Source organism: Micromys minutus, assembly GCF_963924665.1.
Source record: "Micromys minutus genome assembly, chromosome: 24".
NCBI lineage: Eukaryota > Metazoa > Chordata > Mammalia > Rodentia > Muridae > Micromys > Micromys minutus.
Window position 1 is genome coordinate 32,413,695 of NC_137959.1, and position 18,844 is coordinate 32,432,538.

At 47.2% G+C, this 18,844-nt stretch overlaps 1 protein-coding gene and 1 pseudogene across 3 annotated transcripts; both read right to left on the reverse strand.

Moving 5' to 3' along the window:
• Window positions 1–467: 467 nt before the first annotated feature.
• Window positions 468–12,479, reverse strand: DHODH (dihydroorotate dehydrogenase (quinone)). 2 transcript variants are annotated; one of them, XM_080937312.1, is made up of 9 exons: window positions 12,392–12,479; window positions 10,041–10,253; window positions 7,742–7,941; window positions 6,103–6,185; window positions 2,912–3,099; window positions 2,352–2,465; window positions 1,585–1,738; window positions 1,289–1,448; window positions 468–813 (listed from the first exon to the last, which is right to left on the reverse strand). In XM_080937312.1, exons 2-9 carry the CDS (start codon window positions 10,149–10,151, stop codon window positions 759–761), a joined length of 1,065 nt encoding a protein of 354 aa, XP_080793438.1. In that variant the 5' UTR covers window positions 10,152–10,253; window positions 12,392–12,479; the 3' UTR covers window positions 468–758. The 2 variants fall into 2 exon arrangements, with proteins under 2 accessions (XP_080793438.1, XP_080793437.1); XM_080937311.1 differs by lacking the exon at window positions 12,392–12,479 and adding an exon at window positions 12,216–12,238.
• A 1,874-nt stretch (window positions 12,480–14,353) lies between these two features.
• Window positions 14,354–17,800, reverse strand: LOC308436272 (galectin-1-like; annotated as a pseudogene). The gene is made up of 2 exons: window positions 17,750–17,800; window positions 14,354–14,751 (listed from the first exon to the last, which is right to left on the reverse strand). The product of its transcript is annotated as a galectin-1-like (transcript).
• Window positions 17,801–18,844: the final 1,044 nt, after the last annotated feature.

Below are 18,844 nucleotides of genomic sequence, written 5' to 3' on the forward strand. Positions count from 1 at the left end.
GGAAAACTGTGATGACAGTTTTTCACTGTCTTTGAGATCTTTCAGCCAGTTGCTGGGTGTGGTGGCATATGCTACCATGAGTTGCAGGTTGGCCTGGTCTACAAAGCAAGTTCCAGGACAGCCAAGGTTGTTACACAAAGAAACCCTATCTTGAAAGAAAAAGAAATGTTTTAGCAGTGACAGTGTATGCTAGCGTTGTTCTATGCATACGTGTTTATGTGCAGAGAAAGAGAGGGACAGAAAGCCACTTGAGGTGGATCAGAGTGAAGGACACACAGACTGCACTGATTATCCCTGCAACTTTTGACGACATCTGGGATATTCTCAGAGTTGGAAATTTAAAATAAACCCAGGTGAACTGAAAGGCAGAGTCCTGGGAAGCCTCTTACAGAGCAGGGAGTGGAGGCTCAGGAGGATCTGAAGAACCTGAGCAGAGACTTGGCCCCCAAGAAGGGATGGGATTTAAAACAGGTTTAAATGGCTTTATTTTCTCCATGATTTTTCCTCCCAAGAAGCCAATGTCCTTATGATACTGATCGATCCCAGGACTTAGATCTAGAGGGTGACGGTGGGATCTGTGGTCTCATCTCATCAAGTGATTAGTGAAATCTTTCACGTGGCACCCACGACTGGCTTGTGCAGTCCGTCAAGGCCACGGCTAAGGGACATGCACTGAGACAGCTCTTCCTCTCACGACCAGTTGCACAGCTTGCTGGAGCTGGCAGGCACATTCAGGATGGGGCTTCCGGCAGGTACTGTCACCTCCGATGATCTGCTCCAATGGCATCTGTGACTGTGTTAAAACCCCGTTCTCTGAAAAGAAAAGCAGTCTGTTACTGCAAGGAGCCCACACTCACCATGAGCACACTGCTCACTATACCATCCCACCCAACACACCTCGTGACCTCTACCCTCACCCAGGCAGCTGAACCAAAGTCCACCCAGGCCTTCTGTGCAGGAAGAGAAGTAACTTTATATCCTGCAGCTCCCGGACACCGAGTCAGTGTAAATTCATTACCTGCCTTCTTCTGCTTGGAATCCTCCATCCCCAGGGGCCTGAGAAAGTGGCAAGCCTTGCCTGGTAGCCAGCACTGCCTCAGAATCATTCTGAATTCCCTTAGCACTGAATTCCATAGTCAAAGGTGCAACAAAGAAATCATCCCACCCTGCCATCAGTGTTTCCCTCCAGCCCTTTGGGGGTACACAACAAACCAATGACAAGTGTCACTTTCCAACTTAACCTCTTTGACCAACTTCCCTGTCTCAAGCTGCATCCAGCCTCACTCACTTTAGAAGTGCCTCCAGCTCACGCTTGACTCTGACCACGACTGGTGGCCCCAGGAAGGTAAGAGCCGTGTACAGTTGCACCAGGGAGGCCCCCGCCTGGATCTTCTCCAAGGCATCCTGTCCGCTGCTCACACCACCAACCCCGATAATGGGAATCCTGCCTGCAGAGAACACATAGCAAAGCCAGGGTGGAAGGTGGAAGGACCCAGGTCTCCATCAGGCCTCAGCCCCCAGTCCCAGCAGACACAGAGCATGCGGGAAGACCCCAGGCTCCACACATGTCCAAAGCCACCTTGCCTTGGGTGAGGGCATACATCTCCCGGATGGTCTGGGTCGACAGATCTCGGAGTGGTTTCCCACTGAGTCCTCCTGTCTCAGAGCGCAGAGCACCCTGGAGGCCAACAGGGCGACTCACTGTGGTATTTGTGATAATCAGTCCATCGATGCCCAGCTATAGTGTGAGACAGAGAAACAGCTTTAAGTCATGGACCTGACAGACTCTCACAGGCCTCACCTACGTCTTGACTGGAGAAGCTGTCAGAAGGAGCCTCTCAGTGTGACATGGCAGCTGTCTCACACTGAGCCCACCATTGTGCCCAAGCAGGGTTGGACCCTGAGAGCAAGCTGTCCAGGAGTATAACTGATCGTATCTGAGGCCCTCAGGCAGGACGAAGAAAACCCAGGATTTAAGTCTGGGACTGTTGGGCTCATGAGTTCCCTCTTCCCTCCTTAGTCAGAGGCCTGGTGCTCAGACTGGCTGGAGGGGGGGCAGACATTGCCCTAGCCCCCGGTGAGGCTGGCAGAGAGACTAGCACATCCTTTCTGGGTGAACATGGATCAGGAACAATAAAAAGACTCATCAAACGTTTTCAAACTCACTGTTTGCCGCCAGATGAACTTTACAATGACAACTAGCCAGCCAGTCTTCCACATCACAGAAAGGAAGTCAACAACCAGGCACTCTGGGTTATCCCAGCGGGCAATGGGCAATGAAGGCTGCCCTGCCCTGCCCCACCCCGCCCCACCCCACCCTGCCTGCCCCGCCCCGCCCCGACGACTCAAACCTCTCTTGCCACACTGGCAATGTCCTCCTTGTCCTGGGCCGTGAGGTCAGGGGCAATCTTCACCAGCACTGCTGGCTTCCGTGTTCCCTTCAGGGCGTTCCTCTCGTGCAGCACCTAGGTTGGCAAGCCAAAGACAGGGAGCTCAGATCACAGCCCAGCGGTGCAGATCAGCAGTTTTCATACAGTCAACTAAAGCTCTGGCAATTCTCCCCTTGGGAGAGCTGCTCAAGGGCTCGGATTTCTGTTTCTGAAAACAAGCAAGGAAGAAAAACTGCACACTGGGAAGTCATCCCGTCCACGCACAGAACCGGGGGCACCGTGACACACACGAGAGATGCACCCGCTCTGGCTGACCTGTGGTTTTATAGCAGTTAACTGCCTGTTGCCTGGTACCGGGGACGGGAGAGATCGGAGAGTGCTTGGGGAAGCTGTGGTGAGGGTTCCTAGGCCAGGTGTGGAGAACAGCTTCTCCTCAGTGGTCCTGAACTCCCATGTGAAGGATGAAAAGGAACGAGGAGGCCAGGCAGGGAAAAGGAGCATGCGGTGCTGTAATGGCACACCTTGGACAGCAGGCGGCGCAGCTCAGTCTTTCCCTGTAGGCTCCTCAGACCAGCAGTGTTAGGACTGGAGACATTTACCACCAGGTAGTCAGCCAAGGGGCCCAGGATTCGGACACCCTCTACATAGTCTGCAGCAGCATCCACCGAAGTCTTATTCTTCCCAAGGTTTATCCCCAGAGGCAGCCCATCTGTAAAGATCAAGTTTGTCCTCACAGTTTATCAGGAAAAACATTTAAGTACCGGTTGGAAGTTCCCAAATCCGAACCTTCCCTTGAACCAGATGAGGGATCCGAACCACTCGGGCCTGGTGCAGGTACCCACCTGATGAGGACTAGCTCCTCAACTCTGTGGGCATCAAGTGTGTGAGCACACCGAGCCTTTTCTCTTTGGAAATTTAAATGGAGAAATTAGAAGGCCTACGTACTAGAAATAACAGAAAAACTATAGGAAGCTAAGTTCTTAGAAGTGTAGGCATAAAAATCAGGAGTTCAAGGTCACCCTCAACAACGTAGCAAGTTCAAAGACAACATGGGTTACATGAGACCTAGTTTCAAACAAACAAACAAACAAACAAAAAATGCAGGGTCATAAAGATATCATCTGGTGCTGGAGCACATGCTTAGCTTACACAAGGCCCCTAACATTAAGCCCCCAAACCAAAAAGTAGCTTCAGAAACTTAGTAGGCCCATTCCCAGCAGATCACAGACTTCCTCCAGGCTCCCTCCTCCCAATCCCAGCTCCAGAGGCACTGGAAACCCTTCAACCCCCAATGGTCAGGGGACCACGTGGGCAACCTTCACTCTCCCTCTGTCCTCCAATCCCAATCTCCCAGTTTTATCCCCAGCTCTGTGGCCTCTCCTTCCTTTCTGTGCCCATCTCCACACAGACTCCAGGAGCACCTAGCTCTCCTCCCTCCTGTGGACCCTCTCAGCACCACGTTCTAGCTCACGCTCACTCCTCAGTGTCTACTTCCAACGCCTAGAAACACTTTCTACCTGGGACTACGAGTGGCCACGCTGGCAGCATCTCAGATGCATTCCCTACCAGGCAGCCCACAGCATCACACTCTCCTAGGAGGCAACAGAAACTGGGAGTGGAACCCAATGAAGGCAAGAGCAGAGATCAGCACCTAGTATTACAGTTGTCTCAAACCCAGATGCCTAGATGCCAGCATAAAACACAGTGATGACATGTCCCCTCTAGAGCACAGCAACCTTACCACGCTAGGGCCTAAGAAAAGCAGAATAGGGAAGCAAGGGTATCAGAACAGCTCTTCAGAATATGTTCAAGGTCCTCAACAACGATATGAAGAAGCCTGTTAATGAAATCTATGAAACCTGAACAGGGGTAAAATGAAGAAAACAACTCAAGACACGAAAGTCAGAGGGGATGGAGTCACAAAAGAAAACCCCAACTGAGGAAAGGCTGGAAATCGAAAACTTAGGAGCTGGAACAGAAGCCTCAGAAGCAAGCCTAATGTAATGCAAGAGATAGAAGAGAGGGTCTCAAGCATTGAAGACAAGATAAGAGATAGATACCTTTAGTCAAACAAAATGTTAAATACCAGGCACAAAACAGCCAAGAACTCTGGGACACCATGAAAAGACCAATCTGTGAATAACTGGGCTAACAAAGGAGAAGAAACCCAGATCAAAGGCACAGAAAATATTCTCAACAAAATCATAGAAGTAAGTCTACCTTGCCTGTCATGGTACAAGAAGCAAGTACACTGAACCAGAAAATAAGTTCCACACTACACATAATAATAAAAAAGTGTAAAGTACAAAGAAGGAATAGCAAAAAACTGTAAGAGAAAAAGATTAGATAACATATAAAGGCAGAGAGTCCTATCAGAATAACACCTGACTTCTCAATATCAACTCTACAATCCAGAGGGGCCTGGATGGATGTTCTACAAACTGAGAGACGAGAGGAGAACCCAGACTACTATTCCCTGCAAAACTTTCAATCACAATAGATGGGGAAAAAAAGATGTTCCATGATAAAACCAAATCTAAGCAGTATCTACATACAAATCCAGCTCTATAGAAGATGCTAGAAGAAAAACTTCAACCAGAAGAAGTTAACCACTCCTGAGAAAACATAAAAATAAACCATAGCAGAGCAGCAAATCAAAAGAAGCGGGGGTGGGGGGGACCCCACCAACAAAACAGGAGGCAGCAAATGCTGACCATTGATACCTCTCAACATCAGTGGCCTCAATTTCCCGATCAAAAGACACAGGCTAACAGACTGAATTAAGAAGTGGGATCCATCCTTCTGCTCCATCCAAGAAACATACTTTAACATCAAGGATAGACAGCACCTCAGCGTAAAGGATGAAAAAAAGGATATTCCAAGCAGACCAAGGAAGCAAGCAGGTATAAACGTTTTAATATTGACAAGAGAGAATTCAAGCTAAAATAATCAAAAGAGATAAGGAAGGACACTCACCAAAGGAAAGATCCACCAAGAGAGAACATTGAAATTTTTAATGTCTGTGCACCAAACACAGGGCATCCAAGTTCACAAAAGAAACACTACCACAGCTTATCACATATTGACCCCTCATACACTCACAGTGGGAGACTCTGATACCCCACACTTGCAGATCATCCAGTCAAAAACTAAACACAAAAATTCCAGAGCTGATATCATAGAACCAAACGGGCCTAGCAGATATCTACAGGACATTTCTTCGAACACAAAAGAACCTCCCTGCCTCTCAGCAGCTCCTGGAACTTTCACTAAAACTGACCACATACTTGGACACAAAGCAAGTCTCCTCAGATAACAAAAAATTGAAATAACACCTACATCCTATCAGACCACCATGGATTAAAGCTGGATATCAGCAACATCTGAAACAACAAAAAGCCTACAAACTCATAAAAACTCAACAACTCTACCGAATGAAAAAAAATGGGTCAAAACAAAAATTTTAAACTTAGAATTGAATGGAAAAAAACTCACAACATAGTCAAACTTATGGGACACAATGAAGGTGGTTCTAGAAAGCAAGTTCATAGCACAAAGTGCCTACATTTTAAAAAAATGGAGATCTCATGCTGGTAACTTAACAGAACACGTGTAAGTTCTAGTGCAGAAAGAAGAAATCACACCCAGAAGTAAATAATCAGACTGGGGCTGAAATTAATGAACAATAAAGATAGAGGAAGAAAGGCTTTACCGGCAGTGAGCTGAGTCTGCTTCTGCTGTCTGGCCCGTAGCCTGTGTTCCACCACTGAGAGCCCATGGCTGTTGAATCCGTACCTGGTGCACATAAATCCACAGCGGGGTTAGAAGGTGACAATGTGGAAAAGGCACAGAGAACATCCCCATGTTGTCATCACTGGTTATTCCTCATTGTCAACTAGATGTGGTTTAGAATCACCATGGAAACACACCTGGCGTGTCTGAGACTGTTTCCAGAAAGTTTAATGCGGCAGGAAGACCCACCATGAACGAGGGCAGCACCATCCCATGGGCTCACATCCCAAACTAAGTAAGGAGAAAGCGACTCAAGAACCAGCGTTCTTCACTCTGCTTCTTCACTGTAGGCACAAAGTGACCTGCTGCCTCAGGCTCCTGCCACTGTGAGGGCTTGTGCCCTCAAACTGTGAGCCACATAAACCCTCCCTCCCTTAAGCTGTTTTTTATTGGTGTTTGTCCCAGCAACAAGACAGATAACTAAGGGGGTCTGGACACATCATTTTGTTGCTTATAGTCAGAAAACAGCATAGACAGGGGCGTAAAGATCTGCTGACAGAGTAAATATTCACCCATCCCTTCAACATGCCCATACCGATCATATCACATACGTGAGCAAGAGGGGAAAGTGTACAAGTGCCTGAGAACACAGGCACCTATCCCTTGCCACTTCCAGTCCTGCAAGACTCTAAGTATCACTACCTTGAGACCTGAAGTCACCTGTAATGAAACATGTGTGTATTTCCTGACCATTCCCCAAGACACCAGTCCCTGCCTGTAATGTAACAGAAAGATTGGGGACTTGTAGGGAAGTTTCTGGAACCAAGTAGGAAACAGCCATATGCCAAAATCCCCACAAGGAGGCTCTCCAAAAGTCACTTAGAAAAAAGTAGAAAGGTCTTCCCTCTGTGGTCTTACTAACTGCTCAGAACAACAAAGGCAAGGCTTTAGACAGCTAGAAGGGCTCTCCTCCCAAGAGCAGCTGCACATGTCGAACACTACAACCCTGTTCACTGAAAGCACGGGTGACCTGTGCGGTACCAGGGCTGCTGACAGCACGTGGCCCCCAGCCCAGGGCACTGAAGGACCAAAAGAATAAAAGGAGAATCATTAACCAATGATTTTTACATTGACTGAATGTTAAAATGACTTTAGAATAAATTGTTTAAAATTAAATTATAATGACTATAAATATATTACTGAGTTTGCTTCCTTTAATGTAGTCACTAGATTATTTTAAATTACATGTGCAATCATTATATTTCTATAGGCCAAAACCAGACAAAGTCAATGGGAAAAGTGTTTTAAACCACACTATAAAGTCTGCTGGCCCATGTCTCCCGTTCTCTGTGACCAGCACCAACCCTCAGAGCATCTGGGAAAACCATCATCTCTGTTTTCCAAGGCTGGGCTAAGATCTGCCTTGTACAGAGCAGATGTTCAAAAGGGCCCCTGAATATTCGATGACAGAATACTCCTGCATACCAGACATTCACATTACGAGCACTGGGAAGGGTGAGAACCACTGCTCTGTCATATGGGAAAAACACAAGGCAGGTCTTCCATCAGAGACCCCAGCAGGGGAGAAGATAGTCCTGTGATGCTGAGCCCCCACCTACCTGTTAATGACAGCTTGGTCCTCAGGGAGACGGAATACTCTGGGCCTGGGGTTTCCTTCCTGAGGCTGGGGAGTCACACTTCCTACCTCAACAAAACCGAAGCCCAGCTTGTAAAGTCCATCCACAGCTTCCCCGTTCTTGTCAAATCCTGCAGCAATCCCTACTGGATTTCGGAACTTATGGCCCAGGACTCTCACTTCCTGGGAAGGAGACAAAGTCAGAGGTGTATAAGGCTATACCAAGTGGCCTCACAGCGGGGTTCCCAGCATCCTGTATCAGAATTCCCCTGGAGCATTGCTGGTGCCCCAGAATAGGAATCTTCTAGAGGAAAGACACTCTGAAGGGTTCTGCAGGTGTTCTGGTGCCTCAGCAAGTCTGACACCATGAGGTCTCAAGGCTGGGGGAGAGGAAGTGTCCCACCACAAGTAAATAGGAGACAGGAGCTATCTAACAATTACAGGGTATCTTCTTATCTGCTCAACCTGGGCAGGAGAAGGGGTCCTTGGTGATAGCCTTTGGGTCATGCTACTCTGACACCAATGGGTACCATGTGGCAAAGCCTATACACAGCCCCATACAAGGCCTAGTTGACCCTTCCTCCACAACTGCCAAAAAGCCAGCCCATGAACACCATGGGAGTTGGAGAAAGGACATCAGCAGATGCTGGTGCTGGCTCCAGTGAGCTCTTAAAGGTGAGGTAATTGTTCCCAAGGGAGAAGCCACATGGCCCTGAATGCAGGAGATGAGACAGACCATAGGAAAAAGTAAGTGTGCACACAGCTCTTCAGAACCATGAGACAGAATGTGCATCTATAACCAGCCCTCCTTGAGGGTAGCTATTCTCAACCCTGACTGCATGACTGAGCCTGGGCACTGTCAAGCCTCTCTGAGATTATGGCTAAACTGCTCAAGCAGGAGGCCAGGGCAGCCAACCATTTTAAAGGCACCTCCCCTTCCCAGGAGAGTCTAATCAGGAAAGCGAACTGAGGAGTTGGGAAACAGCAAGGAACTACAGAGTGGACTAAGGGGATCAGCAGGCCCGGCTGTGGGGGAATAGGGCCTCTGGGAATAGAGTGCGACATACCATATGGTCCCAGTCACTCGGGGAGTGAGGCTCAGAAATCATTTGAGCCCACAAGTTTGAGACCAACCTGGACAATGTGGACCCATCTCAAAAGAAAAAAAGACAGCAGTCAGAGAAACCGTGGAAGAGCCACCCTGGCTCTGATATAACCCTGTCACCCAGGCCTGTCCTCACCTCCTTCTGGCTCCCCTTCACCCTGCCTCCAGGGCTGTCAATCTCAGTTTGGGGTAAGGAGGGCTTTAAGAAAGAAATGTTCTTTCAGATCCTACAAAAGCCCTTTACTATTTGAAACAAAACGGTACAGCTGCAGGAGACTGCCTGCTATGGGATGAGAGGAACCCTCAGGTACGGAAGGGAAACATACATAGCAAAGACCCCTAGATTCTTAACGGTGACTCCTCCTCCAGAGAGGTCTGAGGGCATTTTGCTGGCTTCCCATGTTCAAATCACTGCTGTTTCCCATTTGGTGAGAAGTGTCATAAAATTACCCAGGGATTATGGGAAACAGACGTTGGGAGGGTGTGTGCTTTCCCTTAAGTCTCCTGATGACCACAGTGCAGCAATGGTGCCAAGGGGGCCAGAGGGATGAGTCGTGGCTACGGCAGGTGGTTGCCTAGGACTTAAGTCCTCAACCCCCCAAGATGATACAACATCCAGGGCCTGACTCTAGTGGGGAAAAAGAAAGGACCCGTCAGGCCAGGCTCTAGCACCCTCCCTACCAAGCCTTCACAGCCACCTAGACATAATATCTACAAGTGACAGCCCTTCCCTGCTCACACCATCCCCCTGCATCCATTAGCTGTTTAATGACTCCAGACAATGTCCCTGCTCAGCCCCGGGATCTCGGCAATGCAGGACAGTGGCCAAGGTTGGACACTGTAGTTAAACTCCATGGGTTTGAATCTTGGTCCCACCACACACTAGTTGTATGACTTTGAGCAAGTCGTTTACTTGGTCTATACAATAGTTTTCTGATCTGTAGCTAGAGATGAGAATAGGGCCTATCTCAAAGAACAGTTGTGAGGATTAAAGACCTATACCTAAGTGCTGTTCTGAACATAACAAAAGATGCTTTCTCAGACTGGGTGCCAGATCCCAGCTGCTTGTGAACCTGGTTTGTAAAAGCACAGTGGCAGCAGAGGAATGTACAACTGCTGAAGAGTGTGACTTCCCCGGGCACCTCCATGTAACGCAAGGTGATCCAGGGGCACCTACCAGCATGTCAGAGTCCTGGAATGTAGCTCGAGGAAGGACCCCCAGGGAGGTGACTCGAACAGCTAGCCGGTGGGCTGACTCTGGATCAAGCAGCCTCTGTAGAGCCGGCATCAGATATTCAGCATAGAAATGGTCATCCCCCGTGGCTGTCAGATAAGAGGTGAAGAGAAGTCCTCCACCCCCAAGGATGATGACTGCATCCAGGGCCCGCTTCTAGTTGGGGAAAAGAAAAGACTCAGGAACCCGCATCAGGACAGGCCAAAGCACCCTTCCTGGCCTACCCAGAGACATGGCATCCACACAAAGTGACAGCCCTTCTCTGCGTACACTGACCCCTTCATTCCCTGCCTACCTACTCACATGCCAATCTTTGTAGAGGTTGTATCTGTGTGCTTTTCCAGGTTCTGGCCCTGAATATATTCAAGGGATCAGACAGGGGATGTTCAAGGCAGGCAGTACTGCCCCCTAGGGGCGTATGGGAACAATTTGACTAGTTTAATGAAGGAACAATGCTAATAGATTTGGTGTAGAGAAATCAGCCCTGTCAATATTCATCCTTGCTTAAAGTTGACACACTAATTTCCCTGTGTATTGTATGATGTTTGAACTCCTGCTACTGATATTTATGTAGGTTAAAAAAAAAAAAACCTTCCTATTATCTGAGCCAAAGGACAAGCTACAGTTCACCACAAACACCAACTACCTCCCCGTGATTTTACATATGCCTTTCCAGGAACACTGGTACCTTGTAACTGAAGGACAACTGTACAGCTTACACAAAACATTACCAAGAATAAGTCGTCATTCCTATAGCCTCACCAGAAAGGGTGTGGCGCTCTACTTGTAAACCAGTGCACGCCTGTGGCAATCATTTCTAAGTAGAGGCTTAAACACTTGACCATCTATATAGGTGAGTGGTGTTCTGACTTCTCCATACCAAAATGAATGTTTTCATTTCTCCTTTATACTGCAGTAAGGACACGGTGTTTGTTTATACTTTAAAATTATACCTAGAAAGGTTACTGGCCTGAAATGCCATATGTGTATAATATAAAAGCTGTCGCAATGTAAACATAACTTCTGTCTTGTTGGGTAGAGGGCCACAACCCCAGTTCAAAGGTGGTTCACTATGCTTTTTAATCATTATCACTGCCAGATGCTAAGTGGCTAATACATCCATTCAATCCTTCACCAAAGGCAAGCAAACCAGACTTGGTCCCTGTTCTTCAGAAGAGTGTAACCCAAGAGACAAATTAATGGCCACGTAAATACAGAGCCATGACAAGTGACAAGACGGGATAAATCATGGAAGGATCTTGAGGAAGCAAGTTAAAGCCGACTTTCAAAGATTACACACAAGGTAAAGAGGAGGTAGCAGCTGGAGAAGAGCTCTCTAGGTGGATGAAGCCAATATGGACGGTCAGGGGATGGAGTAGGGGAAGACAGTTTGGAACTGAAAGGAAAGCATTGCTTTAAATAAGGCAGGAGAAATGAAAGAGGTGTCAGCTAAAATACAGATTTGGTTAAGTGCACTTGCTGCTCTGCCAGAGGTACAGAATTTGGTTCCAGCTCCCATGTCAGGCAACTCGCTTTAGGAGATCCAAAACATCTAATCTCAGAGGGTAACTGCACTCACTTGCGCGCGCACACACACGTGCACACGCGCCTACATTTTTTAAAATGGGATTTGTCCACTAAACAAGGAAGTAGCGGATATGATCAGATTTGCCTGCAACACAAACCAAGTATTCAGTCTCCCTCCTCGGGGAGTGTGCAGAAATGCCTCAAGAGTTAATTAAGGACCAGTATCTGAGCACTTTTTCCAAACCAGGAGCACAACTAAGGGCTCTTCACACGAGACTTCCATTCTGACCACACTTGATCTAGAAGGATGACCGTAAGTCTTATTTCATTCCACCTTGGAGCGAAGGCGATCGTGTTCTCACAAAGGCCCGATACTACTTCAACTTTAAAAAAAAAAAAAAAAAAGAAAAAAGGAAAAAACGCGATCCTTCACACTCAACCTAGCCTCTGCCCACACACACTTGCTTTCTGCATGCCCCTAGCTACGCACATGCAGGCCACACTTCAAGGGCCCCGGCCTTTCCGTTTCCTAGCCTCATCTCCTCCCTGCCTGTTATACACAAGAAATAAGCCTCCCCGTGCCGGACTCACTCTCAGCTGTCTCCACGCCATGCTCCTTCTGCCACTAAGCCCGCCTCTGCCTGCATTCCATTGGAGAATGTGCGCTCGGCTCCACCTATCGCCCAAGCCCCGCCCCTAGATGTTGATTGGACGGTTGGACGCGTGCGCTCTGCCCGGAGCCACGCTCGGTAGCGGGACCTGCTTACGGTCTGTTTTGCCCACTGTCACGCCTCCTAAGGAATGCTGCTCTGAAGTCGCACACCCTTCCTTCTGTGCATCAGCAAGAAGGAGGCTTCCAGAAGCCTCGAGTGACGAGCAGACTAATCCGAAGTCTGCACACCAACCCCAGCGCCCGCCAGTGCGCAGTACCCTAATGCTTCCCTGTCCTTGGGAAGAAACAAAGGACGGTGCAGCCCGAAGGTTCCGCATAGTTGTCTTTACGCCAGTGCAGCGGTATGACTTACTTAGGCTCCTTCCTAAAACAGAAATCTTAAGAATTCTGTTTCATCAGTGCAGTGGTGGCGCCGGCCTTTAATCCCAGCACTCGGAACGCTGAAGCAGGCAGATCTCTGAGTTTGAGGACAGCCTGGTGTACAGAATGAGTTTCAGAACAGCTAGGGCTACACGGAGAAACCTTGTCTAGAGAAGAAAAAAAAAGTACTGTTTTACTGAGCACATTCATGCCATCATGTTGTAAACCATAAACACAAAAATTGACGTGCCGATTTAAAAAGTAAGCTCTGCTGTGTTGATAAGTAAATATGTCTTGGTTTTATTTTTGAGATAATCTTATGGTGTAGCTCAGGTTTGTCTAAAACAATCCTCCTGCCTCGGCACCCAAGTGCCTCTCTGCCAAGTGTCCACAGAGGCCAGAGGAGGGCGTTGAAGCCCTTGGAACTGGAGTTACAGAAGGTTGGACCCTCACCCTCAGATAGAGAAGTCAGTGCTCTTAACTGTTGAGCCCTCTCTCAAGCGCCCACTCTGACCCCATTTGTATCCCTTCCCACTGGTCCCCTTCCTTTTCTGAAATAATACTCCCCCATGTGGGTCATAATTTGGGGTGGGTCACAGGAGATTGGAAAGTTAGCTCAGCTGTTAACGCTTGATGTTATTGGAGAGGACCCAAGTTTCCTTTCCAGCACCGACATTAGATAGCTCTCTACTGCCTGTAACTCCAGGATCACATTCTTCTGGGGTACTGTACTGGTTTCCACATATCCGTGTGTGTGTGTGTGTGTGTGTGTGTGTGTGTGTGTGTGTGTGTGTGTGTGCATAAATGATAAAAATAAACCCTTTTAAGGTCTATATTCTGCATATGAGAACGAAAGCACATTTAGCTGTCTGAGATTGGCTTGCTTCATGGAACATGATCTCCAGTCCCATACATCTCCCTATAAATTATCTCATTCATTCTCTTTAGTGGCTGAATGTTGTTCCATGCCATAGATATCATATTATCTGTACCTCTCACCTGTCATTGATTACGTAAGCTCACTGTTGTGAATAGTGCTCCAAAAAACATAGGGGTACAGGTACTTCTGTCATATGCCAACTTCGATTCCTTAGGGATTAGACCTAGAAGTGACATATCTAGGAGGTTTTGGTTGGTGACTTAATGTTTGTTTCATTTTTTAAAGATGTATTTATTTTTATATATTTGAATACATTTTGACACACCAGAAAAAGGCGTCAGATCCAATTACAGATGGTTGTGAGCCACCATGTGGTTGCTGGGATTTGAACACAGGACCGCTTGAACAAACAGTCAGTGCTCTTAACCGCTGAGCCATGTCTTCAGCCCCATTTGTTTTAAATTTGTGTTCCGAGTGAGAGAACGTTCAGGCAGCAGCCTGCTGTGGTGACACATGTAGAGCGGAGGGCAACCTTCAGGAGTCTTTCTCTCTACTTTGTTGTCAGGGCCTCTCTTGTTTCTAGACTTCTAACTTCCAGACAATTCTGTCTGTATCTCTCATCTCCCCGTAGAAGCGCTTGGCACTGTTTTTCCTGTGTGTTCTGGGGCTGAACCCATGTTATCAGGCTTACACATGGAATGACAGTGCCAGTTTATATTCCCATAGTGTCTTAGTAACAGTTTCTTGGCGGGGGGGGGGGGGGCGTACAGGGAGCAGAGGCAGCTGCCTTTATTGTGGGCTAGGGGATGGCTGGCTTCACTCAAAGGCCACACGCTGAATCTTGAAGTCACCATCTGCTGCCGTGTTGATGACCTCCATGTTGAGGTGGTGGGGAACTTTAACTCATGCCCGTCTGGAACCTTGAGGGTCACATCAGCCTGGTCAAAGGTGATGCCCACCTCTGTGATGCTCCCAGGCTGGAAGGGGAAGGCAGGCTCCCAGTGTTTGGCTCCCGGGGCCCCATTGTCCTTGCTGTTACACACATGGTGTTGGCGTCTGCATGGACGTGGACGTTGAAACGGGGGTTGAAGTGTAGGCATAGGTTGTTGCTGTCTTTCCTGAGGTTCAGCACAAAGCTCTTGGCGTCGGGGGCCACCTCTCCCCGAACTTTGAGATATTGAAGGTTTGAGATTCAGGTTGCTGGTGACCACACGCTACGACTGAAGAGAAGCAATTCCTTTGACGTGCTCTACCAGCTGTCAGAAGACTCCACCCAGTAACAGTTTCTATTGCTCTGAAGAGACAGGATGACCACTGCAACTCATAAAGGTCAACATCTAACTGGGGCTGGTTCCCAGTTTCAGTCCTTCATCAGCTTGACAGGAAGCATCGCAGCATCTGGGCAGACACCATCTGTGCTGGAGAAGGAGCTAAGAGTTCTACATCTTCACTTGCAGGCAGCAGGAAGGGGGGGGGAGAGAAAGAGGGAGAGAGAGGGAGGAAAGGAGGGAAAGAGGAAGAGGGAGTGAAGGAGGGAGGGAGGGAGAGGGAGGGAGGGAGGGAGAGAGAGAGAGAGAGAGAGAGAGAGAGAGAGAGAGAGAGAGAGAAGCACTGGGCCTGGCTTGAGCATCTGAGACCTCAAAGCCAACTCCCAACAGTAACACATTTCCTCCAATGAGGCTACACTTCCTAATAGTGCCACTCCCTAATGGCCAAGCATTCCAACACATGAGTCTATGGGGCCATTCCTATTCAAACCACCACACACAGGCAGTGTTTAAGGCTTCCCTTTGGCTGGATCCTTGTTGACACTTGTTTCTCTTCTTCATGAAGGACTTCCTGGGGATAGAAATTGAATGTCAATGTGGCTATGGACTGGATGGTGGAAATAAATGTGAACATAAGCTTCCTGTGCCTGGCTGGTCACTCATGCTGCTGAAGGCCTGTTTGCTCATTCATTTGTCCATTTACTGGTTACATTACTTAAGGGAGGGTCGGTATTGTTTAGTCAGTATTGTTTATATATATATGGCAAAACTTTTCTCCATTCTGTTTCTTGGTCTAGTATCTGTTTCCTTTGCTATCCATATTATTAATTTCATGCTTTCAAATTTCTTCCAGTTGCTAACCCATGATATTTCCTAGGTTATCAAAATCCTGGTCATACAGTCATTTCCTATGCCTATATCTTGAAGGGTTCCTCCCCTCTCCATTTTTTTTCAATTAGTATCAAAGTTTCAGGTGTTTGATACATTTTTTCAGTTGTTTTGGGCAGAGTGAGAGATGGGTATAGTTTCACTCTTCTACATGTGAGTATCCAGCTTTCCCAGCGCCATTTGTTAAATGTTTGGGTGTCTCTCGAGAATCAGGTGACTGTGGCTGTGTGCGTTTGTTTCTGGGTTCTCTGATATGTTGGGTGTGTCTTTGAGTCTGCCTTTGTGCCAGAACCATGCAGTTAGTCACTGTGGCTCCATAATACACCTAACCTGTGATACCTCCAGCATTGCTCAGGATTTTTTTTTTTTTTTTTGTGCCTCCAATGTATGTTAGGATTGGTTTTATATTTCTGTAAAAATGTCGATGGAGTTGTTCTGACAGTTGGGTTGAGGCAGTAGATTATTTTCAATAGTGTAGCCATTTCCACAGTAACCTGCCAGTCCATGAACATGAGATGTCTGTCTTCTAGCACAGCCTCCAGTTTCTTCTTCAGTGGTTTAGAGTTTTCACTAAGGAGGCCCCTTATTGCCTCAGTTAGGCTTATTCCTGGGGATGTTTTGTTTGCTTTGTGTTGTTTGTTATTAATGAGATTGTCTCCCAGAAATATTTCTCTTCATGCTATCTACTAAACACACACACACGAAAAAGGAAGAGAGATAATGGTATTTTGTAGCCAGTGCGGTTTGTTTGTTTGTTTTAAATTTTTATTTATTTATTTGTGTGTGTGTGTGTGTGTGTGTGTGTGTAGGTAGGTAGGTAGGTAGGTAGCATGGCACATTTGTGGAGATCATGGCACAACTTGTAGGAATCAGTCCTGTCTTTTCATCATGTGAGTTCTGGGGATAGAACTCAGGCTGTCAGGCTTGGCAGCAAGCCCCTTTGCCCACTGAGCTGTCTCACTGATCAGGGATGGATTTGTTATATTGATTTTTTTTTGTTTGTTTTAGGTTTGTTTGTTTATTTGATTGATTGATTGATTGATTGATTTTGAGACAGGATATCTCTTATAGACCTGGCTGTGCTCCCAACTGGTCTCTAACTCAGAGATCCCCCTGCCTTTGGCTCCCTAATGTTGGGGTCAAAGGTGTGTACCACCATGGTATGTTTATTTTGTATCATGCTATTTTTCTGAAAGTTTGTATTGTCTATTAGAGTATCCTGATGGAATTCCCAATGCCTTTTAAGTATGGGCTCATATTGTCTGCAAATAGAGTTCTCTCTGTCCTGTTTGTAGCTCTTCTATTTCTTCCTCTCACTTCATTGTTCTGTAGCAATAATCTCAGTGCTATTCTGAATAAAGCTGGGAGGAGTGGGCACCTTTACTCATTCCTGAGTTTGGAGGAAACGCTTTCAGTTTTCCCAGTTGGTATAATGTTGGATAGAAGTTTACCACAGACAGCCTTGGTTTTTGTTTGTTTTTGTGGGGTTTTTTTTTTTTTTTTTTTAGAAGTCACCATTTCTGGAATCCCTTTCATTGCATTCTACAGTGCTGGTTCTGTGGTGGTGAGTCGTTTAAGTGCCCCTGTCCTGCAAAGTCTTTACAGCTCCATCAGCACCAGCAGATGACATTGCTGGGTCTAGTCATCCTGGCTGGCAGTCACTTGCTCTAGGGACTGTATTATACTGGTGCCTTTCTGGTTAGTAGGATCTCTCTGGCTAGTCTTGGCATTGGGATGAGTTCGGTGTTGTAAATGAGATAGCCTTTCCCTCCTGGTTCAACTCATCTGAACCTTCCTCCTCTCAAGCTGGCCCTCGAGGGTGACACTTTTTTCCTCTTATCATTAACAACAATTACTTCACTTCTTCCCTAGCTAGACCTTTGCAGTGTATGGGTCATGCTGTGCCCTTCAATGGAATACTGCAATATTTTAAAGCTAAGAATTCTGTCCTTTAGAGATTTTTCTTTTCATTTTGATGTCTGCGTCTGCAACGGTTTTCAAAATGCATAAAGGCATTAAGAGACCGTCCCGAATTCAGTCCCCACAACACACTCACCAAACACAGGTGGACAGAAATCAGCCTTCTTTGGGCTGCTTTGACGACCATCGTAACCCCGAAAGCTGCCGCACTACATCTGCTTGCATTTGAGGCACAGAAGAGGAGCCAGCTACACAGACCAGTGTAGGGCACGGAACAGGGGAAGCCCTGTGGCAAGCGCTATAAACAAAGGGTTTCCGGCAAAACACTGACCAGAACCACGTCCGAGAATCGAAGCTTCGCAGTGGCGTGAAGTACCGCGCGTGCCACAGTCAAAGGAGGCTGTGCGGTCAGAGGCCGGAACCACGCAGATCGGCTGTTAGGTTCAGCCGAGCTTGGCTTTTGTTGTTTTCGGGCATTGTTTGTGCTTATTTTGTGTTCGTTTCCTCATCACCTGCCTATCCGGCTTTTATGACTGTCTAAGGAGATTCAAGATACGGCTCATGTGCCTGCCGTTTTGGTTTCATGCACGGGAGAAACAGAATACAGCCATCTGAACCAACCCCGGTGGCAGCAGTGGGGAGGACACACAAGCCTAGAGATTTGTCGGCAGTAGTCTTTTATGTTCTTGTGCGGTGAGACCCTGCAGGGAGAGGGAGGTCTGCGGCATGAGTAGGTTTCAACTGTCCTGTCACAAGAGCATTTTCAAGGGTAACACTGAGGTGACAGACATGTTCATTTACTTCACTACATCATATTAGTGCATCCTGTAGCACACTGTGTTCTTTACACGATGTGTATTATAATGTGCGTGTTCTTACATAATGTGTGTTACAATATATGTGTTCTTTACGTAATGTGTACTATAACAATGCACATTCATGGTCTATTGAAGAACTTCCCTGTAGTGTTTCCATACATAAATTATCCTAATTCTTTCCGGTCCATACTCCTAAATAAGTTATCTTACCCTCTCCTTCTTCTCCCTCTCCCTAGTCCCCTGAACTTTCCATAGTATTTCCTCTACTGGTTCCAGATTGTCTTTAAATTCTGGCCTCTACAGATGGGAGAAACCATGTGATAATTCTTCGTCTGCATCCGACTTATTTTTGCTTAACAGGAAAGCTTGCGGTTCCATCCATTTTCTGGCAAATGGCATGATCACATTCCCTC